Source organism: Pectinophora gossypiella, chromosome 23 (genome assembly GCF_024362695.1).
Source record: "Pectinophora gossypiella chromosome 23, ilPecGoss1.1, whole genome shotgun sequence".
Taxonomy (NCBI): domain Eukaryota; kingdom Metazoa; phylum Arthropoda; class Insecta; order Lepidoptera; family Gelechiidae; genus Pectinophora; species Pectinophora gossypiella.
Genome location: NC_065426.1, coordinates 7,515,257 through 7,541,310, shown reverse-complemented (window position 1 = coordinate 7,541,310; position 26,054 = coordinate 7,515,257). Strand labels below are relative to the sequence as shown.

Genomic DNA, 26,054 nt, shown 5'->3' with positions numbered 1-26,054 from the left:
ATGAGTGAATGTGAACGAATGAAATTAGATTTTTCAGATTTCCTGTCGCACAGATTTCAAAGTAGCAAAAATAAACCACCCTCAAAACGAAATTTTCAAAAGCTTTTTTGTATTTAATTAAGGTATTATTTTTACAATCTTTTCATGCCATGCAAGTAAAAATAGAAGTACATGCATGTGGCGTTTAATAAACCGCTTGAAATACAAAAACGTTTTAACATAAGTGAAAAACGAGTGAGAATCATGTGACTACTAAACAGACGTTTCCAAAGAGTCGGCGCTCCTCGGTTGGATTAAAAAAAAAATCTTAATAGAAAATGGCGGTTGTTGTCTTGGCGAATATTTCGGGATAATTACTTAATTTCCATGTATAAAAGTAGCGAAAAGTATTATTTCCATCTTCTTTTTATTAATCCAATTATATTTCTCAAATATAAATGGTTGTGACTTGAATGTGCTGAGTGAATAATAAACTAAATGCCTTATCAAGCTTCCAAACACAAACTCAATTTTCTGTAGCTTTTATCAAATAATCGACTTGTTCTGTGTATAATTTGTGTATGAATTTATGTACGACATGTGGTTTTGTTTTGAAAAAACCTGAAAACGGTAGTTATACTTGTGTAAATTAAGTATTTCCAGTTCACGTGTATTTGATATACAAATGGGTGAAGTGTGTTAAATCCGGTCTTTCGTTTGATAACAATGGGTGACACTGAGGAATTCAATACTTTAGCCTTTGAGAAGAGGCTGGCGCAGCTGAAGGACACACAGGAGAGTATACAGTCCTTGTCTTCTTGGTGTTTGAAACAACGCGAGCACCATAAGAAAATAGTGGCGAGTTGGTTGAACGTATTGAAGCGTGTGAAGGTAGAACAGAGGCTGGTACTGTTTTACCTGGCAAACGATGTAATACAGTACAGTAAGAGGAAGAACTATGAGTTTGTGGAAAGTTGGGGCCTGAATTTGCAAAAGGCTACACCTTTAGTCAGGTTAGTGAGTTACGGATCTAATTATTATAACCTCATTCCCGCTATAACGTAAACTGCCTAGTACAATGGCCAATTTTGTCAGTTTTGATGTCTCTAAAAAAGTATCTCATTTGATTAAATTGTCAAGTAGTATGTCTTATTATAATAGTTATGCAGAACTTTAGCTTATGATAATTTAGTTATATACAGAGAGTCATATTAGTGAATATTGCAGCCACAAGACATTGATATGAATATAAACATATTACAGTGACAGATTAGTTGCTACTCAAGCTTATCCAAATATAACCTCCTAAGGCCGAGATTTCCAGACACAATAGTTAAACAATGGGATTTGGATTTTAAAAGAACATTCGGTCTTATGACTTTAAAGATGTTCTTTGTAACCTTTTTTTTTATTGATGGTTCTTTTATTACTTTTCAGGGATGAGAAGGTACGGCATAAAATCTTACGCATCTTTAAAATATGGGAGCAACGGTCGGTGTACGATGAGGAGTTCCTGTCAGACTTGACCGGCCTTCTCAGTGCTGGAGCTGTTAAGAAGACAGATGATGATCCTTTAGACTTCCAAGTGAGTTGAATTTCTCAGAAAGTCCCTTGTATGTATATACTAGAAGTATTTAAATTTGTTAAAAAGCATGGACATTTGTTTAAGACAGCAGCTGATATTAATCCTAGAAGGAGACAGCTACCACACGAACTAGCAAGGGACTACTGTCCTAAAACTATACTCTGTTTAGAAAGTCCTCATAACATGTGCATAAAAGTATACAATAAGATACCTGTTAAATTTAAAAACGGACCCACTACAGTTATGACTTTTAAATTACGCGAATGGCTTATTACTAATAGTTTTTATAGTATTAGAGAATTTTTGAATATTTGACATTTGCATGCTAATAATAATTAGCAGGATAGAGATGCTGTAACACTGCTTTATACCATATTGTGACTCTGTACCTACCTATCCTAAGCGAATAAATGATTTCTGTTTTCTGAAAATGTTAATATATAAAAGCCAAAGCCAAAGTAAATATATAAAGAAAACAACTATATGTGGCAAGTATACATTATTGTATGAAAAGAAGTTACATTTTTGTATGAAAAGATCAATACAGAAAGTTTAAACTCACGATCACAGCTTCTCATGTAATATTGTACTAACTTTTGATAAAAGTTAACTTACAAAGGTCTTGTTGGATGTTTTACAAATATTGAGTCACCTTATCCTTCCAAACAGGTTCACATACTAAAAAAACACGGAGTACTTATGATTTAACATCCTTAAATGGATGTCCTGCCTCCTATAAAATAAATCTATAATATTAGATATAACTGGGGAGCCGCTGAATAAATTTTATGTCTTTGTCATTTATAATGTCTTGATGTGTAAGCCATTCCCCCATCCCCCTCCAGTTGATTGAGGCCTGTGCCCAGCAGTGTGACGTATATGTATGTATAGGCTGTTTATGTTTACAAACCATAGTTTGACATAGTAATTGTTGTAATTGTAACATCTATATCGCATAATTTTGCCGAAAGTTAACCTGATGTTTGTAAATTGGTGAGTCTAATCCTTTAACTGGCCGTGGAGTATATTTTAAAGTTGTAGAGGACTAAATTTTCAAATTATTTTTACTTTTTTTATATTTCTGTATGTTAAATATATGAAATAGTGCCCATTTCATATATCTCTTGAGATATATTGTGGAGAATAGGTGGGTGGTTTATAACTGTTTGTATGACAAACTTTGAAGAGCTGTGACTTTCATAATAGGTGTCCTGATATAATTTTCACAGTATATGTTTTATTAGAGCAATTATCGATCATAAATCATAACAATAAATTAATGTGTTAGGCGAGTTACATTAAAGGAAAAGAAATACTAACAAAAAAGTAAAGCAAAAGGCAAAGATATGAAGTGGCAAAGTTCAAATTTTGAAAAAAAGAGCAGTCCAAAATATATAAAATCGCCAGTTTTATAACTCCTTCCTTCCTTCTTTCGAGATGATTGTAATTCCCAAATTACTTGGCTAATAAATTAATTTGCAACATCTCTTAACTTTCTCCATTCATGTGACATAGGTATATAATATATTCATGTATGGAATGAAGAGAGTTGAGAAATGTTTATGTAGGTATAATTTTTTTTTTTCGTTTTTATCTGCGATCAGTCAGTCGACTATAAGCAGATCAGGTGTTGGTAGGGCAGTGCAGAGATATTTTCAATGGAACGCTCTCTTCTTTAAGGTAATGCAGTCTATTTGCTCAAGTCCATTACTGCGGCTTTTTTCAGTCGTCTTTGGTGGGTAGGCTTTGTGAGCGTTTCAGCCAGGGGGTTTGTACTGTGCCGCAGTAGATCTTATTTCCTGTTGCACAGTGTTTGCCTTCAGTATTTCATGTACTTCCATGTTTCTGATGAACCATGAACTGAACCAGGTATAAATGAATAACTAAAAACTTTTTTGTGTCATCTAACATGATGGACTAATGTTATGGGCGATAGGCTGATCCCTTATCACCATAAGGTTCATCATATCCAGCTTACGACATCGTATCAACAGTGGCTGCAAGTTGTCTTTGATTACTTGTGGCTCTGCCCACCCCATTAGGGATTATGGGCGTGAGTTTATGTATGTATGTATGTAAAAACTTTTTAATTTATTTTCAGCCACAGCAGCTAGTTAACAAAATAAAGCAATGCACAGTCCTAGAAGCGGACACTGACCTGAGGCTGAAGTATATACATGAGAGCCATTTACAGCTCTCTGACGCTGATGCTCTTTGTGCTAGTCTTAAGGGTAAGAGATTTTCTTAATCTACTAACTTTTTTAGTAAGCAGGTTCTCCTTTTTTTTCTTATTTTTTCTTTTCTTATACAATATTCTTTAATTTGTATTAAAAGTTTTAAGGATTTAAATATATTTTAATCTTTTTGCAGTCAGCATTCTCATCATAAGCTCGAAAAGTCTCAGATGTTAGTTTACTAATATAAAACATGCAGCTTTTATAAACTTCGAGTTATATATTGGCCCTAACAGGTGGCAAAGTTATTTGATTTATAATACTTCGGCCCCACACACACCTACCAAAATGGTCTCTATATACTAATGGACTCTTAGAGTCTCGAGATATGGAAACAACATACATAACAATATATTAAAAAATAATTTATTTGAGTCATGAAATTCAACTATGGGTGTGCTGAGTATTCTATAGTATTTGAAAACTTTAATTTTGCCTGTGTTCTGTGCTGTGCTGGCAACGTGGGTGCCATTATGTTTTTAATTTTTATTCAAATTATATTTACTGTAACTTCCTTCCGATACAGATAGAAGTAACAAAGACGATGTGGAGAAAGAATTAAACGAGGGAATCCAATGTGTGGAGCGGTACACGCAGGCGTTGCAGAGGGAGATAGTGGCAAGAGAAGCATTGCTAGCTCTCCTGACAACTGCTAATCAATACTATTCCACGCAGAGAGGCGAAGTCAAAGTTGTAGCTTATGTAAGTGTATAAAATCATTTTTATAGCAGTAATCTTTTTTAATTGCACACGTACATGCATTAGTGGAAGCTGCTTATAGCATGATAGCAGTTTCTGAACCCAAGACAACATTTAAGTCGTAGGGCTATCGCAAACACTCACACAGTTACACAACACACAAACACACACACACACTAATATATACACATACACACACACACACACACACACACAAACCCAATTTACATACAAAATGCATGTTTATTTGTTCTTATTTAAGCACAGTTTATTGTCAAATAAATTCAGTTTAAAAATGGTCTGCCTAAACTGATGTTATAAAAGATGTAATTGCTGAACACTGCTCCCTGAGATACAGGTCTCCTAGTTCAGGTAGCAGGGTTATACTTCTGTAGCATTTGTGTGTCCTAGCTGTAGTACCCAATCTTGTGTCGATCTTTTCTATGACAATAAACAATTTTTTTTTTTTTTTTTTTTATCTGTGCTTCCAACTGAATACACTGACTGACTAAACTGACTGTGTGAAGCCGTGGTAGCCCAGTTGGTAGAACTCTTGCCTCTCACTTTGAGGTCCCAGGTTCGAATCCAGAATAGGCCTGCACCAATGATTGTCGAATTTGTTTTCGAATTCATGTTTGGATCATAAATGATTGATGAACATCGTGAGGAAACCCACATTCCCGAGAAATGCATTTTCGGAGGTATGTGACCTAACCTGTATTGGGCTGGTTTTCCCTTCGCGGGTTGTAAGGTCTGACAGGCAGTCGCTTCTATAAAAAACCGGACCTCTCAAATCTTCAGGTTAGGTAAGAGGACCCTGTGAAAAACGGGATAATGCTAGGGTTATCATGAATGTATCAAAGTAGAATTGTTAACACAAGAGAAGAAAATACCTGTAAGAAAGAAAACCTGAAAAGAAAAAGATTAAAATTAGTAAAGAACAAAAATACATAGCTAATGTTATAAAGTATATACTTACCGTCGTCGCACACGCCGCCCGCTCCGCCCCGCCGCCGCCGTACCGCGCCTGCGCACTGCAACCCGCGCCTGCGCGCCTCTCCGTTCCCTACATGGCCAGTTACCATCCAGTGTCAGTTGAAACCATTGTTTGCATTACTAAGAATCGATTATAATCGTTTTGAAGACATATTTTGGAGTTATTATTAATTTCACCAAGCAGACAATCCAGCAAGTAGGAAGGTACTTAACAGTTTGGCGACCGTGACAGGACTCGAACCTGCAATCTTTAGTATATGCCTATACCAACATTCACATCCAAAGTGGTTGCAGTCTTCTTTTTATATACAGAAACAGCCTATATACGTCCCACTGCTGGGCACAGGCCTCCCCTCAATCAACCGGAGGATGTATGGAGCATACTCCACCACGCTGCTCCACTGCGGGTTGGTGGAGATGTTTTTACGGCTAATAGCCGGGACCAACGGCTTAACGTGCCCTCCGAAGCACAGAATCATCTTACTTTTTCGGACAATCAGGTGATTCAAGCCTGAAAAGTCCTTACCAAACAAAGGACAGTCTCACAAAGTGATTTCGACAATGTCCCCATCGAGAATCGAACCCGGACCTCCTAGCCTAACGCACTAACCACTAGACCACTGAGGCTGTCTTCTTTTTACCGACTTGAATTTATGCATTTTAAATCCACAGGCGTATAAAAACTTTGGCGCGCGCGTTCGAGCGTTGAAGCGTAAGTTGGACGAGCTGATACCGACGCTGCCGAACGCGGCGCCTTCGCCCCCTCAGCGGGATGAGGACGTGCCGTCGCCCGGGCCTGACGAGGACCTGGACCTGCCCACCGCTGGGGAGAATGAAGGCGAGGACGACAGTAAGTTGATACTTCCAATAAAAACGTAGCCAAGTCAAAATGTCATAACTTCACGACTCCAATGGGATAGTCAAAGGTACATCCTACGTAAGGTGAACTAGGTACCCATACCTCACCGAGATTTCTGGTAGATCAAAGTGATAGGTGAGCCGTATCGCCGTCTATAATGGTCGAGCCAACTGTGTTAGTGAAAACTGCACTTAAGATAAATTAATAACTCTTTAGTACAAGTTTGATACCAGGCTTCGAAGCAAGTTGGTGTACCACATGACCTTTGGCAGTGGAGAAGTTAATTGACGGTTGGCATAGCCATTACGGAGGAGCTCGGTGGCACAGCGGTAAACACGCTCGGTCTGCGATTGTTGAAGCAACTTTCGCAAAGGTCATAGGATGGGTGACCACAAAAAAAAAAGTTTTCATCCCGAGCTCCTCCCTGCTTCGGAAGGCAAGTTAAGCCGTTGGTCCCGGCTGCATTAGCAGTCGTTAATAACCATCAATCCGCACTGGGCCCACGTGATGGTTTAAGGCCCGATCTCCCTATCCATCAGGGAAGGCCCGTGCCCCAGCAGTGGGGACGTTAATGGGCTGATGATGATGATAGCCATTATGAAGCAAAGCTTTTAACTGATACCATCTTATTGATCAATTCTTTGCGTAAGGACTACGCGAAAGTATCTATGAAACTGGCACAATCAGGGTGTTCAAAACCTTGTTCAAAATTGAGAATAGAGAAAGAATGGAGAATGCTACATCGACAAAAGCGTGGCTCATAAATTAGTGATGACGAGGCTTGTACTATACTTTCTTTTAAAATAAGGTGTAAACAGTGGCTACTTGAGGTTCAAAAAACCTCAAGCAATTGGAAATAAAAACCTGATTTCCCCGAAAAGTACTTCCGTTTATTCCTCGCCAGTTGGTCGACCAAATTGCGGCATGGTTTATATTTATGTTTCTGTCTAAATTTTAATTGTGTTGTTGTTTTGGTAAGATGTTCTCGCGGCGTCCAGTGTAGCGACTCTGTTGATTACATACAGGGGGTGACTGAAAGCAGCAGCAATGCTGAGGCTACTCCTTTTCGGCCACAACTGATAATGTGTTACATGTAATTAGGTTTAAGCAATTTTGTAAAAATATTTGTGGTTGAATAAACTTCTTTTTATTTATTTATTTATAAGATGACAATATTGTATTGTTTCAGTATCATACAACATAGATCAAACATTCAACACGTCTATGTCTGCGGACGGGTCTCTCTACAACCTGGGCCTCTCTTCCTTCCTCACCTCAGACAACCCCATGGCGATCTTCAATGACTCTGATATTAGTGGTAAGAGTGTTTATCAATACGTAGAATGTTGGGACAAATTCGTCACTTACCAACCCGCAACAGAGCATCAGGTGTATATATAATTGGCTAGTTGGCAGTCTTCGGATAAGTATTTTAAAAATTACAAATGCTTATTTTATACGTCTTAAAATATTTTATTTTCTCGAAAAAGCTTTATACAGGGTGTTAGTGACATCGTAACGAATACTGAGGGGGATGATTCAGACCATGATTCTGAGTTGATATCAAGTGGAATTTTCCGTCGCAAAATTAATTATTTTTTTTTTAATTATTTTCAATTCTATACTTTTGCGACGAAAAATTCCACTTGATATTAACTCAGAATAATCATCTGTTTCATCCCCCTCAGTATTCGTTACGATGTCACTTACACCCCGCACAAGTACATACTGTACCCATACAAGTAGGTATGGGTGTTAGTGACACCGTAACGAATACTGAGGGGGATGATTCAGACCACGATTCTGAGTTGATATCAAGTGGAATTTTCCGTCGGAAAATTCATGAAAATTTTTGTTTTTCTTTTTATTATTTTCTGTTCCATACTTTTGCGACGGAAAATTCCACTTCATATCATCTCAGAATCATGGTCACAATCATCCCTCAAAGTTTTCGTTACGACGTCACTAACACCCTGTATACATACATACATAAACTCACGCCCGTAATCCCTAATGGGGTGGGCAGAGCCACAAGTAATCAAAGACAACTTGCAGCCACTGTTGATACGAAGTCCTAAGATGGATATGATGAACCTTATGGTGATAAGGGATCAGCCTGTCGCCCATAACATTAGTCCATCATGTTAGAGGACACAATCTCTCTGTCAGATTTTACGACTTGGAGTTTGATCACAATCGGAGTAACAGCCATACGTATATGGCTGGCGCGATAACGCGACAAAACGCGATTAGCAAATTTTTATTTAGCCACCTAAGCAAGTTTAAATATACTAAAATGATATTTGTTTTATTTTACAGCCAACAAAATAGAAGTAATAAATTCAAGGCCAAATGAGAAGCAAGATTTTGACATCAACAATTTTTTGAAGACGTTAGTACCGAACGAAAGTAACCAGTCGAATTCGGACAATAGTTCAGGTAATTAATTTACTTAGATTACTAGTAAAGCCCTTTTCTAGAATGTTGTGATAATTTATTTTCATAAAAGGAAATGGGTAAGTCCATCTACTTTTAGGATTCCGAACGTCAAAAGGAAAAACGAAACCCTTTTAGGATCACTTGTCCGTCCGTCTGATCCCGTGCTTCGGAGGGCACGCTAAGCCGTTGGTCCCGGCTATTAGCCGTAAAAACAACTCCACCAACCCGCATTGGAGCAGCGTGGTGGAGTATGCTTCATACCCCCTCCGGTTGATTGAGGGGAGGCCTGTGCCCAGCAGTGGGACGTATATAGGCTGTTTATGTATGTATGTATTATGTCCGTCCGTCTGTCCGTATGTCTGTTTTTCTCGGGAACGCGTGGCGGTATCAAGTTGAAATTAACATCTAATACTTGTGTGTGTGGCGGACCCAACTAGTTGATGAGCAAGTTCCGCCTACACGCAACAGATGGCGCCACATTATAAAATAAAATAAAGTTTATTTCGTTTACAATAACCTTAATTAACAATAATCAGGGTTGGAGCCTGCTAGTAAGTGCAAAAACACCTGTGACGACAGGATCCGCTCCTCCATAGCCATTCTTAATTATACAACATATTTTACCGCTTATGTTGGTTCAATAATCAAACCATACCAAAATACCAACCCCCCCCCCCCCCCCCCCCGCCAAAAGAAGTCCTCGCCGCCAAAATTGCAAGCATCTTCTCTTGAAGCTGTATAATAATATAGGTTCTAAATCAAAGTAATCCATAGTCATTATTAGCGTTGTATACATTTCGTCTAAAATATTTATTGTAATGACGATTGTTGTTGTAGTGCATAGCTCGACGCTACCACAGAAGGGGGCTTCACTGCCGGGGCTGGATCTGCTCACCCCCGATGGGGCGCCCAATCCGGCGCCGCCCACGTCTTTCTACGGTACCACCACCATCACTGGTAAGTATACTTCATTAGCTTCATTAGTTGTTCGTTGGACATGTTCATCGTATCGCCCCCCATCGGTTGCCACGTGACGTCATGCTCTGATAAATTGCTAACGCCAAGAGACCAGTACCAATCTTGCCATCGTCTGTCGAGATGTTGTGGCCAATGATGATGATCAGCTTCATTAGTGTAGAGCCGTATCCAGTTGAAGAACGCTTGTCAGTTATGTATTTTGATTGCAGATGATCCAGAGCCCTACCACCCTGAACTGAATACTCAATGGAACAATAACAGCGCGTGGAGTATTCCGGTTTGTGTCTACATCTACGTTATATACTTTGTACAATTATTTTCAACGTGATGATCATAACGCGTCTACTTCACTTTATAAATTCAAAATTGTTTATACTTCACCACTGGTTCAGCCGTCAAAGGCTCCTGACATAGCTCATGTATCTACGTACTTACTTTGGATCCATAAACTTGCCTGTATCTCACCGACTGGACTGCTGCAAGCAAAATTTACCACAATCTTGCCCGCCATTAGTTATTATCTTGAACGCCATTTGTCACAATCTTGTCCGCCATTAGTCACAATCTAGTCCGCCATTTGTCACAATCTTGCCCGCCATTTGTCACAATGTTGCCCACCATATGTCACATTCTTGCCCGCCATTTGTCATAATCTTGTCCGCCATTTTTCACAATCTTGCTCACCATTAGTCACAATCTTGCCCGCCATTAGTCATTATCTTGCCCGCCATTTTTCACAATCTTGCCCGCCATTTGTCACAATCTTGCCCGCCATTAGTCACAATGTTGCCCGCCATTAGCCACAATGTTGCCCGTCACTAGTCACCATGTCCTGCAGCCGGCGCCGGTGCCGCCGCCGCTGCTGCGCGGCGTGTTCCCCGACACGCCGGAGTCCCCGCCGCCGCAGCCGCCGCAGCCACCGCCGCCGCGCGCGCCCGTCTACCCTCACACACAGGTAGGTATTATTACGTTTATTTCTCTTCAATGTGAGGTGGATTACCAACCTCATCAACCCTGGCGTCAGGGTTATTATTGAGCTGCCAAAGGCCCCTAACATGGCTCATGTAACGACTTCGTACTTACATCAGCTAACGTGCGTCCCGAAGCACGGATCGTCTTACGTTTTTTAATAACAGAACATAAGCTAACGACTATCCCAATTGGGGTAGTCATCCATCCCAAAATGATCTGGGTACTTAGATCACACCACACTCAAATTTCTGTAAGACCAACGTGATAGGTGCATGACACACAAATTAAAATTCTTTATTTTCACAGCTGCGTTGGTACTTATTTAGGCGAAAAAGACAAGTCTTTTTGTTTAAAGAATTGTCAAAACAGGGGTTAAAAAGGCCACATCGAAGCAACTCATCTAAAAAGCAATATTAGCAATATTGCTTTGACATTTGCGCATATAAAGTAAGTGCGCAATGCTACTTTCAAGATTATCATTACTGTTATATATTTCAGGACATACCTCCAGCAGACGTGGATCATAGAGGGATTCTGCCCCCGCCGCCGCCGCCGCCCGTTTTGCCTTTATTAGGGAGTAAGTACATATAGTGAGAAATATTGCCAAAACTCGTAACATAACAGAGAAAAACATATTCACCGAGTCCGGAAATGCGATAAGTTGAAAGGTTGAAATCGACGTGTAAGTTATCGATCCAAGAAGTCTTAATACTTAATGTTTCGTATAGATGGCACTAGCGTTGGCCGAAATAAAATCACATGGACAATATGAGGCGGTGGTGTAAAGCTCAATTCGCACTTGCGCGGTGTGGCGCGGCTAAATATTCTTTCTCTTAAAACTATAGAAGTTTCATACAAACGTTGCCACCCCATTTTTACTCTCTTACTAGTTGAATTTCTCAAAATTCCGTATTAGTCCAGCATCTACGTCCTCAAAGTAACCTCTTATAAGTATAATTTAACTCCTAGCACTTGTAGTCTCTGAGATTTCGTGATGAAACTGTCAGCCCGTGACATTTCGATTTTATATATATATAGACTAGACAATAGTATCGAAACGCACACGCGGCGCAGCGCGACATAGTTCTTACCTCCTAGAGAATATTTGGCCACGTACACTCTCATCCCGGCTTGACAAGAGCTACGCGTTCAAATACCCTCCGATTCAGACTTTTCCATTTGTACGGTCTCGAACTGCACAGTTTACCTACGTCACGCACAACCTACTTTCAGGCTGCTTGACTATTTCACTTACTTAGTAATAATCATTAGTGTAATAATTAATCTCAACGTAAGCGATACTCTACCTTAATTCTATCTTGTAAACTAAATAACTGAATAATTATCGTCTTTCATTAACTTACCTTATCAACTATATTAAGAGAAGTGGGTGTTCAGACTTAAACTAAGAACGGGCTCCTACACCATTTAAGCTGCGTTTCCACTTAGCAACATTTGGCGCGCAACATGTTGCCCAACATGTTGAAAGTTAGCGCGAAACTTATTTAACAACGTTGTCTCTCTACGCATCTCATACACTTCTGTCGTCGACAATATATCGCCAGAGGAACTAGAGTTGTTGCGCGTCACGTCTCCTCTCGACAACAACTGATGCTCAACTAACAATGATCTCTAAACAAATAACCGCGCGACATGTTGCGCTTCAGCTGGCAACGTCGCGTGCTGTTGTGCAACGTTGCCATACATGTTGAGCGTGACATGTTGCGCTTCAGCTGGCAACGTCGCGCGCTGTTGTGCAACGTTGCCATACATGTTGAGCGTGACATGTTGCGCTTCAGCTGGCAACGTCGCGCGCTGTTGTGCAACGTTGCCATACATGTTGAGCGTGACATGTTGCGCGTTAATGGTTGCGTAGTATTTTTCTCGTTGTGAATAGTACATGTGTTATAGATATGGAAGACGTCGACCATAGACTACTGCCGACGTTGCCGCCGCCGCCGCTTCCTAACGCGGCCGTGCGACACCCGACAGGACAACAAGGTACATTGATAACTTGCTATTTATATACATACATAAGCTCACGCCTATTTCCGTTAAGGTTTGCGCAGGCAGACTTTTCTATTCAACTTATGTAATAATAAGTGCGAAGTTTTGACACTTTTTTCTATGACTTCACAGTTGCTTTTTCATACGAATTCCATGGTAATTTCGTGTGTTGACGTTTAGTAAGAAGTAACTAATTTGTCTAGTTTGAGACTATCCTAGAAGCTGCAAGAAAAGCCTCGGTTCAGCCGTAGATGTTACCGAATGACGAATAAGACCGAACTAAGATCGGTTGATATCGATAATGCCGGTCAATTATTATTATTTTATCGATTTTATTCTATGACATTGTTTTTCTGTATTGTTTTGTAATGAATGACTTTTTGATTTGGAAATAATAATTGTTATATTCGTTAATTTATTTTAGTTTAATAATTTAATATCTTCTTGTCATTATTATTTGCATGTTATAATTTTCATAATTAAAAATGTTGACCTAATGCTAAATGCTGACCATCTGCAAACTGTACCTACCATTTTTACCGTGTCTGTGGTGTCCTAAATAATAAATGTTTCGTTCTTTCATTTTTAAGGCGAATAAATGAATTATGAATTTACCTTACCCCCTCTAGCTATAACTAGGTATCACGCTAAAGAGTAAATGGAAGAGCTCGCGGATTGTGTCTCGCTCGCACTGCGAATAAACTAATTCTTCATATTTCCAGACGTGGACCATAGGAATCTAATTTCCCTGACGCATCAGCCGCCTCGGCCGATCGCCCCGGTCGTTGATCTCAGGCCCGCTGCACCAAAAATAGACCAAGTAAGTGACCATGCGAGTGTAAAACAATTACCTATTACTCACATTTGCTTATTTTTCTATAATAATGACAAAAACATTCATCACCATATCCCTAATGGCCTCCGTGGTCCAGTGGTTGAACATTGGGCTCACGACCCGGAGGTCCCGGGTTCGAACCCCAGTGGGGACATATCACAAAAAAACACTTTGAGATCCCTAGTTTGGTTAGGACATTACAGGATGATCACCTGATTGTCCGAAAGTAAGACGATCCGTGCTTCGGAAGGCACGTTAAGCCGTTGGTCCCGGTTCTACTTACTGATGTAAGTGCGTAGTCGTTACATGAGTCATGTAAGGGGCCTTTGGCGGCTCAATAGTAACCTTGACACCGGGGTTGATAAGGATGGTAATCCACCTCACAACCCACACGATAGACGAAGAAGTCCATCTAGCGTCATCCCGTTTTTCACAGGGTCCGTTTACCTAACCTGAAGATTTGACAGGTCCGGTTTTTTACAGAAGCGGCTGCCTGTCTGTGCGAATTCCAAAAAAAAAAAAAAAAAACAACCAAAAAGTCACCCCAGAGGGAATGTGTTCTTTCTAACATGATGGGCAGTTGTAATTAACGATGGGCTGATCCCTTGTCACCATAAGTTTCATCATATCCATCTTATCATCAACGTCCGCCCGTGATTATGGCTTGTGGTCAATCTTTTGGCCATCAGTACACGATCCACATAAATAACGAAACACAGTGCGGTAATAATAACGTTGATTTTTCGGAACTCCGTCGGCACAAAAGATGTAATAGGGGCTTTTGTGCTCGTGACAGAGACAGAGTGGAGCGACAGAGATAGAGTGCGTCTCCGTTTGAGCGCAACCGAGCTATCAATATGCGCGGTTGTCTTATCCATAATAAATATATATCTAGAACATTCCCATATAAACTCATTTTGGGCTAAAAAGCCCACGTTGTAATAAATAAATAAATAAATTGTGCTATACATCTAAAAAAGTCAAAAAGCAACATTCCGTTTTTAGATGAATTGCTTCAATGTATCCGTTTTCACCAGTTCTACAAGCTAACATGTAATATGTTTCAGGACTACAGAGTTCCCCCGATGGTGCCTCCGAGCGACATTGTCGAGAGTGTGGACATGGATCTCTCAGAAGACGAAGACCAACGTAAGTCCTACTATATCTGGCCTCTTACATACGTTTTAGATTTAGAACCAATGCTCTTTACGCGCCCTTTTTTGTGTAGCATTGTAGGATCCGTAGTATCTACTTCGCCATGGAATAACTAGATGTCGCTTACCTTATAAGCTTACATATGGAAATAAGTGCCATCTAGTGACGGTATGTCGTATTATTATGAACACTAACAGTTAGTACAAGTGTTCGCTACCGGCGCTGCCTTTGCACGCGTTTCAGCGGCAACTTTTCGCAAGGGCACCTTCTGTTTTACGTATTATATCCTTCAGTATACAATTATTTTCTTTTTGAAATCTGCCTCTGCCTATTTCAGTCGGGCTTATGGACTTGAACTGTATGTATGTGGTCGAATAATTACACCTTTTAAGGTATTTAGAGGCGGAGTTTGTACCGATCGAGTTCGTATACACACTTTCAGAGTTCAGTTTTCATACGAACTCCCGCTTCCTGCCTCGGAATGGAATACGAACGGAGCGATATACGAACTCCCGCTTACCGCCTCGGAACAGTACTGCTTCTATGTGTGGTGACTTATAGAACCTCGAAGCAACTCTTATAATTCTAATTGCATCTTCTTTTCAGAAGGAATGTACCAGAATCAAAACGAACACAGACGCAATAGCTTCAACAACAACAAGGTTCTTGTCGGAGGCGATAATGGGAAGACTCATAGGGAGAATCATAAGGAGAACCATAGCCTCGTGCAAATAAACAGGGAGTTTGAAGGTGACCAGTTTGATAGGGACCCGGTGATTGCGCCGCATTCAGCGCCGATCTTACCCCCACTATCTAACCCATTCGACAATATGCCTGTAGGACTCAAAACCCTCAACATGCCTAGTATGCAATTACCTTTCAACAAGTCATTCCCTCCTTTCCCGAGAGAAGAAAAGGAAGATAACTCAAACGACAGTGCCTACGAAGAAGAACGTAGGCTCGAACTCCAGTTGGAGGGCAGGAATCAACCCTCACCAGAGTTCGAAAACTTCAATGAAAGTGAGTGGCAACAAAGACCTTTTAATAACCAAAGGTTCCCTAGAAATTGGGGGCCGAGGACTAACTTTAGACCCCCGTTTGGCCCCCAAATGTGGCCCAGGAACGGACCTAGGCCCCCGAACAGATGGATGGGCCCGCGGCAAAGGTTTTGGTGATCTGTGATTGTAAAGTGTAGTGTAAAATAGTATTGAAGTGGAAATATTGCAGTAAATAAACGTTGCAGATCTAGTTCAGATTTATTAATTGTAGATTTTATTCTATATTGTACACCAAAGGCATAGAATGAAGAATAATATAACGTATAGGATGGTAACTCCGTCCCGCACCAATTCGTATCGGGCGCCGATTTCACCCAATCTCGGTCTTACTTTAGTCTTAAATGGCAGAAAGCCACTAAGGAGTAAGGGACTGGGTCTCCGCGCTTACGCGTTACACGACACACGGTAGCAATATTTTTTTTGAATGGAGTGTCCGGCGTGTGGAAAAGAGGTTCAATCATTATTAAGGCGAGTTATTAACTTGAGTTTTCCTCCAGAAAACTGCTTTAGAAAACAAAAAAATTACAAGAGTAAACAACACTACAATCTGTTCATGTTGTTGTATCATGTTAAAATGCCGCAAAAGGAGGATCTATACGAGAATGAGTATACAATTTATTAGGTCTGGTAATTGGTTGAGTATAGTAAGGTATATTGGGGGATAGATATGAGAAACGCAATAGATACACTGCCCATAGAAAGAGAGAGGTAATATACTACTCTCTTGCTCTTGCATAACCAAGTACAAAATGGTAATACTTCAACAGATGTTATTTTTGTTTTTATAAGACTTACTCGTGTTTGGGAGAACCCTACAAGAGAAAAGTTGGAATAATTCTGACTCGGACGGTATTCGAACCCGCAATGCCAAGCCGGGATGAGTCTGGTAACCATTATACCACTGCAGTCCTCATTCTGTCCATGTGAATTATTTGATCAAAAATCTGTAAAGTCAGTATGTTGATTCCCGGTTTCGGATTCCCAGTCAGATGTTCGATTTTGGAGCTTAAGAAGGCCATATTGAAACAATTCATCTAAAAAGCAATATTGCAATTGACAGTCAACAAGTGTCAAATAACAATATTGCTTTCTTAGAAGAATAGTTTCAATTTGGCCTTTTTAACCCTCCTTATCTCTGTGGGATAGCCTAAAGTTGGCGCCCACTACTTTTAAAGGGCTATTTCACTGGGTCAAAGATAAATTATAAAATGCTAATCTAGAAATAGAAGCCAGTCTGAGATAATCAAAAATCAATCTCATTTTACTTTTCGACTTATTCGAGAATTTTATTTATGAATTAAGTTACAATGAGTACGACGTTTGACCGCTTTTATTAATTACGTCACAGGACAGTATTTCCATACACACTCCAAAGAAATCTTTCGTTTTGACGTTTCGTAAAAACTATCTCATTTGGCTAAGTTGTCGAGTAGCATATTCTAAATCGGAAGTGCCTAATAATAAACAAAGCCTTATATACTTTAATATTTGATACCCATTTTTAAATAACATAAGCAAATATGTAACATATTATACATACATCAAAGTCATCAATGTTTAATAACATGTTATAAATGTTGCAACAAAATCAGCGTATTTTTACTGCAATATTTAGTTGTAAATAAATTAATTATAAATTAGGTTAGTCAAATAAGGCAGTTTAGTGATGCAGATATGTGAGTATGGTATAGTACGATATACACATTTGGAACACAAACCCACAGGCAGGGTGGAAAACCGTGTAACCTTTTTTTGCAAAATCACAGACGGATGTGAGAAAAATAGACGCGTTATTTACAATCCAGGTAAAAGTTTGTGGTCTTAATTTATACGCGGAATCTTCTCTTCTACCAATTTCGTCAACCCTGGTGTCAGGATTATTATTGAGCCGCCAAACACCCCTGATGTAACGACTACATGCTTACATCAGTACCACTAACCGGGACCAACGGCTTAACGTGACTTCCGAAGCACGGATCATCTTACTTTCGGACAATCAGGTGATCAGCCTGTAATGTCCTAATCAAACTAGGGATCCGAAAGTGATATTTGTGATATCCCCACCGGGTTTCGAACCCGGGGCCATCGGAACGTGAGTCCAACGCTCAACCACTGGACCCCAGAGGCCGTTATACACCCGGAATAAAATTAATTAAAAGAAATCAAGGTTTTGTTGCAGAAAATTACAACACAATGTGATTTTTCAAAAAGGCGCTTGCGTGGTTTTCGCTATAATGCGACGGTATAATTTTACATAATGTTATTTGGCAACGGGAAAGTTTATACTAGTTGATTTGATAATCTCAGTTATTAAACTTTAAAAAAAATATCGAATATGATTATGCTTCAAAGTTGATGGAAAGAGACAATAATTTTCTTAATATGGTAATGTTCTTTATAGTGTTTTAAATCTGACATGCTTCTTAATTAATTGGGAAAAAAATCAAAATACACAAGCAAAACAAACATATCAACCACTAGATTCGCAATGAAATGCAAAGTTTACTGGATTTTACGAGTATTTGTTTAAAGACAATAGGGTATTTGACTGGGTCAAAGATATAAAATGCTAATCAAGAAATAGAAGCCAGTCTTAAGATGATCAAAAATCAATCTCATTTAACTTTTCGACTTATTTTCGATTTTTAATTATCAATTGTAACAATGAGTACGACGTTTGACCGCTTTTATTGATGACGTCACAGGACAGTATTTCCATACAAACTCCGAAGAAAACTTTCGTTATGATGTTTCGTAAAAAATATCTTATTTGAGTAGGTTGTCAAGTAGCCTATTCGGCCAAAACTGCACTTTTAATAGTGACATTGGCCCTCTATTCCTGCAGACACCTAATTTTATTTTAAGTTATACCCCTCATTTTCTTATCCGCCGAAAAGGAAAGGGACGGATGATTAAATTAATTTCAAAATGAATGTATGAATGAATAAATAAATCGGGCAAATAAGGCATCACGCTGATATGTAACCCGTTTGACTTTTGCTGTCAACTTAATTCTGTCGGGTTATTGGCCAATATAAATTTTGGGAGGATCTAGTTTTTCTGGCTAAAATTGACGTGTCCCATTCCCTTTTGGCGGATAAGAAAATGACAGGTATAACTCAAAATAAACTTAGATGGTGTGTTCTGGACTCAGCATCGTTAAGGTGTATATTTTACATAGGACAAGTATAAAAAGACAGATTACATAAAAACCGCACTGGGTAAAAAAAATGTGTATCCGTAGTCAAACCATTAATTTTATACTTTTTTGTAAGACTCAAGACTTATTATACTTAAACGTAACATGATAAGAACGACAGCAGGATAGACATATAGTGCATCGCTTAGTGCGAAAGAGATATATCTCTCGTCTCTTTCGCACTAATGGTATACAGCTTAGTACGAAAGAGACGGGAGTATAATCATGTTGCGTTTAACAGGGAATAAATTTTTATCATTAATCGTTTCTAAATGTGTATGTGTTGTGTGGAATATTGTTTATTTGATGTGTTGAAACGCACTAATGTATAAAAAACCGGACCTACCAAATCTTCAGGTTAGGTAAGCGGATCTTGTGAATGTCGGCATAACGCTAGGGAGACGGAGATGGTTGAATGTTTTGGAACGCAACCTATGGTTGTATGTGAGTTAAACACTAAAATATTGTTTCCTGAAAAATTGTTTTCCTTTTCTGTAAATGCCCTCACACGCTTGACTATTTTATAGAGACTGTTTTGAAAGTCCCATTGTGGAACGTATACTTGTCAATTTGCGATTTTTATGTTCCTAATTCTACAACACGAGCGGATTAGTGGAAATTCTTGAGTTAGATATACCATTCTATTTTTGTTGTATAATACCTGTCACATTCTGTGGAAATATAGTATTTTTGTATGAAGGATTTAATTTCGCACGAGTGCGAGTGAGATAGAATTATGATGCTTTCGCTCGCACTGGTGCGTACTTAAAGATAAAATATTATGTTGTCTTCACCGATAGTGTCAGCCTAATGAGGGTCTTTCCAGGCTACGTTCACTAAAAACAATATAGATGGCGTTGTACAGTTTTAACGTGATAATTGCCTACTTTCTCATTAGTCGGGTACATAATTAATACAATATAATTTAATGGCAGAAGCATAATATATATACTGGGTGTTAGTGACATCGTAACGAATACTGAGGGGGTTGATTCAGACCATGATTCTGAGTTAAAATCGAGTGGAATTTTCCGTCGCAAAATTCATGACTTTTTTATAGTTTTTTTTAAATTATTTTCAATTCTATACTTTTGCGATGGAAAGTATGGATTGGAAAATAATTAAAAAGAAAAGAAAAATTTTCATGAATTTTTTGACATGAAATTCCACTTGATATTAACTCGGAATAATCAGATGAATCATCCCTCTCAGTATTCGTTACGATGACACTTACACCTCGTACAAGTACATACGGTAGCCATATAAGTAGGTATGGGTGTTAGTGACACCGTAACAAATACTGAGGGGGATGGTTCAGACCATGATTCTGAGTTGATATCAAGTGGAATTTTGTGTCAAAAAATTCATGAAAATTTTTCTTTTCTTTTTAATTATTTTCCAATCCATACTTTTGCGACGGAAATTTCTACTTGATATCAACTCAGAATCATGGCCTGAACCACCCCTCAAAGTTTTCGTTACGATGTCACTAACACCCTGTATAAAAATAATTGTTGTTTGATATTTGGATCACATTATGTATAGAATCATGTTGCTACCTATATTGCTTCTCTTTATTTTGATCAGAATAATAATGGGTGGGTTGATTGAGGGGAGGCCTGTGCCCAGCAGTGGGACGTATATAGGCTGTTTATGTAATAATGGGTGGAAGATGTAATTGTGCTTGGGTGTAATAAAAAAGGTCATCATTTATACCCAAAAACAAAGATAAAAGATGCATATGTCTGTTATACATGAAATGAGAAGGTTAAACGAAGGAAAATCTATACAGCGCCATCTATATTGTTTTTGAGGACCGTAGCCTGTAAAGTCCTTTGTAAAATATAGTCTCGAATTATTTTATAGTTTACAAAATGTATTGTTGAGTAAAAGAGTGTTTCCTTTTAGACTGAAATAGTCACTTTTTCACGCACTTTATACATAGTAAAGTATTTTTAACGGGTCGATACGTCATTGATCGTTACTAATTTTGTTTTCCTGACGTTCAATCCTTATCGACCCGTTAAAAATAGTTTACTATGTAATAGCCTGAAGTTAACGATTTCAGGCTTTATTTTAGAATTGTAAAATAAAGAGTTTTTTTATAGTTGGAAAAGTTGTAAAATAGTCAAGTTATAGTTAGATAATAGTCAAGATATAGTTTAAAGTTTAATATAAAAAAAAAATAGAAATTCGCTATGTTTCGCAATACTGGCTAGGTTGACAGCGGTATGGAGTAGAATAAATGCTTTTTGCTTACTATAATAAAGCTTAATAATAAGGGTGTATATTATTTTGTCTCTTGTCAGGTTTACGTAGATTTTTACCGAAATTTTAAAATGACTTATGGCCCGGCTCCTGCGGACACCTCCTAATTTTATTTTAAATTATACCCGTCATTTTCTTATCCGATGAAAGGAAAAGGGACGGATGATTGACAACTGTTATTTTTTAAATGTATCAGTGAATTAATGAATAACCCGGGCTGATATGCAACTTCAGGCTGGTGTGCTGTCAACTTAATTCTGTCGGGTTATTGGCAAATATAAACTTTCGGAAGGATTTTTTAAAATATCTGCCTAAAATTGACGTGTTTCATAAATTTTATTCCTGTCGATTACCCGTCCCTTTCGTTTCCGGCGGATTAGAAAATGACAGGTATAATTTAAAATAAAATTAGATGGTGTTTACTGCAATCAGCACCATTGTTACAAATCACTTTAACGTTAATTCTTTCAAAATCCTCATAGAATACATTGTTTCCATTAACAATAGCCTATATGCGTCCCTCTGCTAAGCACAGGCCTCCCCTCAATCAACCAGAAGGGTATAATAATTAAAGCACATAATAACGGGTTCTTACCGCGTTTAAATGGGGATATGAGACTCCCGATATTCAGAAGGGTATGGAACGTACTCCACCACGCTGCTCCACTACGGGTTGGTGGAATAAAAACTAGTATAATATAAAATTACCTGCTTATTACTTTCGTTAATTTACCATAAAACGAATTTATTGCTTGGCTAAATGGCTAATTTATTAATTAGACTTTGAGTTTGAATTCATGTTTGGATCATAAATAATTGATTTCACGTGGTTTCCAAGATATGTGCCCGGTTAGTGGCAATAGGCTCGCCTTGTCGTGAACCATACATAATCATGTAAGGTCACGAATTATCTGAATTCTGAATCACATTCTAATCACATATTCTAACATCGTTGGTTTTTTACCCTATATTTAGACAGCTATGGGCACGTTGCCCATTTGTGGGTATTTTGCCCCATAGGTATTTCATATAACTATGACACTTTTCAGTTTTGGAATGTGATTCAGAATTCAGATAATTCGTGACCTTACATGATTATGTATGGTTCACGACACGCCTCCTATTACATGGGACTAAAACATCTGGCGAGAAGTGGGTGTAAGCATACACTATACACTTCTGCCTAACCCTCCGAGGATACAGATGTTATGAATTTTTAAGCGCCCTGAAGGTGCAGCAAACATGATATACCTCCCGTAGACGGCAGTGGATCACGAGTAATTTTAAACTTACTCGTGGCTAAACAGAGTGGATCGGAAAGAATACTGAGGGGGATGATTCAGCTCATTATTCTGAGTTAATAACAAGTGGAATTTTCGGTCGCGAAATTCATGATTTTCTGTTTTTTAAATTATTTTCAATGCTTTACTTTTGCGATGGAAAATTCCACTTGACATTTACTCAGAATAATGAGCTGAATCACCCTCCTCAGTATTCGTTACGATGTCACTTACACCCCGTACAAGTGCGTACGATTACGTATGGGTGTTAGTGACACCGCACCGTAACGAATACTGAGGGAGATAATTCAGACAATGATTCCGAGTTGATATCAAGTGGAATTTGCTGTCGGAAAATTCATGAAAATTTTAGTGTATTTTTTAATTAAGTATTTTAATTTCAGTACTATGCTTTGGCGACGGAAAAAAAACACTTGATATCAACTCAGAATCATGGTCTGAATCATCCCTCAGTTTTCGTTACGATGTCACTAACACCCTGTATACTGTAGTAACCATTACACCCTTTCCCATATGACCGTACATTCGATACAACATAAAACAATGTTAAAACACAAAAAATATCCGGTTCCCGAACACGGAAAAAATAAGCAACTTTTATTTTTTTAATTTTTTAAAACCCGTTTATTCGCTAAAGCCAACACCAAAATATTCTTAAAAAAAAATATATATAGGGATGTTGTTTGTGCCATGGTATATAAAAATAGGTAAAGGTGTAGGTGTAAAATATCAAATAAAAAAGGGAATTACACATTTTTACAAGAGTATCACTCTTGAGGCAAAAGCTTTTTTTTAGATAATTTAATTTTTGAGCTGTGGTTCTATACCGAGAGTTTTTGTTATGAAAATGTTGTGGTAAGGTATACGCCCTCGGGTCAAATCAAATCAATTTATTTGCGAGAACACAAAAATACAAACAGGTAGTACAAGTTGCATAACAGAGTTGTGATGTGTTCGGTCTGCGTGCAAGCGTGCAAATATTAAAAAAATATATTGGTACATACATTGAACAGATGATATTTATTGTTATTGAAAATTATACAAAATTATATTTATTACACAAACAGATTTTGTGAAAAGGCGATTACGAGGTGTTCACTCTAGGGCACCTTTATGTAAAGGCCAAGTTGGATAAAATAGACGAAGATGGAATAAAATAGTAAATTGGGTAAATAATATTCAGTTTTAGTTTAAAAAAAATTAATTTCTAGAACAGTTCAGAATAATTTCAACGAACTTATAGAGAAAATGTAATCGAAGAAGTCTGACTCGAACGCGGTTTTTTTTTACGAGTTTGATTAGGCAAGTGCTATAAAAACAAAATCCTTTTTCAGAACATAGTTTTTAGGTACACATACCGCTGTCAAACTACATTATAATGTTTGTTTTCTTGTAACATAAGTAGTATTAAAATGGAGAATTTCTATTTTTGAATTCATTAACTTATGCCGTGACATGACTGACCATAGTCTTAGATGTTCATCAAAGCACAGTTCAAAGCGTAGCTGCAAGTTTGTTAACTTGTAGTTCAGCCCACCCTGATGATGTTTATGGGCGTGAATTACATTACAGTTTCTTACTGCAGCTTGGCGTAAGTATGACTATAGAATAAAGAATAATACTATGTATAGAACGGTAACTCCGCCTCGCACTAATTCGAGTAGGGCGTCGATCTCCGCGTCTTTCGTAGGAGTATGGGCGAGCACGCTGACTATCTGTCTCGCTCGCTCTTAAGAAGAATGAGAATGCGATTTTTGTATGGTGTGCCCGTAGTATGCCGCCGGTATGTCCCGGGGACTTACGCCAAGCTGTATATGAATGAATTACATCTATATGGTTTACTGCAGCTTGGCGTAAGTACTATAGAATATAGAATAATACTATGTATAGAACGGCAATTCTCCGTCCCCCACCAATTTGAGTCGGGCGTCGACCGCCACCGCGTCATACGTAGAAGTATGGGCGAGCACGCGGACTGTCTGTCTCGCTCGCTCTTACGCGTTAAACGGCACACGATAAAAATGAGATTTTTGTATGGAGTGTCCAGGTTGTGCCAGCGGTATGTCTCGGAGACCTTATAGTCTAAGAGTTAGCGGCCGCCAGACCTTCCTTATTGAACCCGGTAGCAACTTTGGCGGATAACGGGTAAGAGTTACCGTTACGGGTGTGTTCAAATGTGAAAATGAAAAGTGTCAGCAAAAAATACAAGGTGTTAGTGACATCAACGAATACTACCTACTAAGGTGGATGATTCAGACCATGATTCTGAGTTAATATGATGTGGAATTTCCTGTCGGAATATTCTTGACTTTTTGAGTTTTTAAAATTATTTTCAATTCTATACTTTTGCCATGGAATATTCCACTTGATATTAACTCCCCCATGAATCATCCCCCTCAGTATTCGTTACGAGAGTCGCTGTCGGAAGGTCATGAAAGTTTTAGTGTTTTTTATTATTTTCAGTTTTATACTTTTGCGATGGAAAATTCTATTTGATATCAACTCAGACTCATGATCTGAATCATCCCTCAAAGTTTTCGTTACGATGTCACTAACACCCTGTATACATCGATGCACAATATTACACAAAACTATAACCATTGCCTTCTTTCAGGTTTTTTAATAACGAAGGTCTGGCAACCGCTGGCTCTTAGAAATTAACTCAAACAGTAAAGCAATGTTATGCTTGTTATACAATGTCTAGACAGTGATTATAGCTTGGTAACTAACTGGCTAACTTGCGAGTTTGTTCACGTAGTTTCGTTATTGTTGGCTGTTAGATCGAACAAACAACTTCCTTGCCGAAGTGAACATACGATTCCTGCAGACACATCCTAAACATATTTTAAGTTATACCTGTCATTTTCTTATCCGCCGAAAAGGAAAGGGACGGATGATTGACAACTGACAACAATTGTCAACGAATAAAATAGACATCTCGCTGTCTTGTTGACACCAACTTAATTCTGTCGGTGGCTTTTTAAATGTCCCCATACAGTCCTCTTTTAAAACACGGTACATACTTACCCATTATTTATAAATGTTAAAATAATATGCGTTTAAATAAAAATATTTTTCCAATATTCCTTTTTTCAGATTGTAGTATTTTTAGTTTTTTATTTATATTTATTATCTTCTTACAAAATCTCTTTATAAATTGTCACTGACATTATACACTTCTCATCAAAAAAATCGAAACACTTCCGTTTTCATTGTTTCTGTCCGAATTTAACACAAAAAAGAATTCATACGATGAAAAAAAATACATAAATGTATAGCTGGCAGTTTGGCCATTACAGTAATAAGCGAAAATTCTAAATTCAAAATTAGAATTTCATTTATAAACGAAATGAATCACTGTTTTGAGACAAATGTGTGTTTAGGGTTGGAGTACATTTAGCGTTTAAAAACTAAAAATTGGCGCCTATCCTTAAACTTTTTGTTCTTTATTTCAATACTGTGACTTTGGGACGTCTGGAAAAAGGTTTTT

General features: G+C 38.3%; 1 protein-coding gene across 2 annotated transcripts; it reads left to right on the top strand.

Annotated features, from left to right (window-relative positions):
* The first annotated feature begins 211 nt into the window (after positions 1-211).
* Positions 212-21,276, top strand: LOC126377521 (regulation of nuclear pre-mRNA domain-containing protein 2). 2 transcript variants are annotated; one of them, XM_050025302.1, is made up of 15 exons: positions 212-992; positions 1,417-1,564; positions 3,666-3,795; positions 4,325-4,500; positions 6,166-6,343; positions 7,542-7,670; positions 8,672-8,791; positions 9,629-9,748; positions 9,979-10,046; positions 10,608-10,724; positions 11,240-11,318; positions 12,653-12,742; positions 13,471-13,568; positions 14,651-14,732; positions 15,348-21,276. In XM_050025302.1, the coding sequence occupies exons 1-15, from the start codon at positions 706-708 to the stop codon at positions 15,911-15,913; spliced, it is 2,388 nt and encodes a 795-aa protein (XP_049881259.1). In that variant the 5' UTR covers positions 212-705; the 3' UTR covers positions 15,914-21,276. The 2 variants fall into 2 exon arrangements, with proteins under 2 accessions (XP_049881259.1, XP_049881258.1); XM_050025301.1 differs by having other exon boundaries at positions 219-992; positions 15,345-21,276.
* Positions 21,277-26,054: the final 4,778 nt, after the last annotated feature.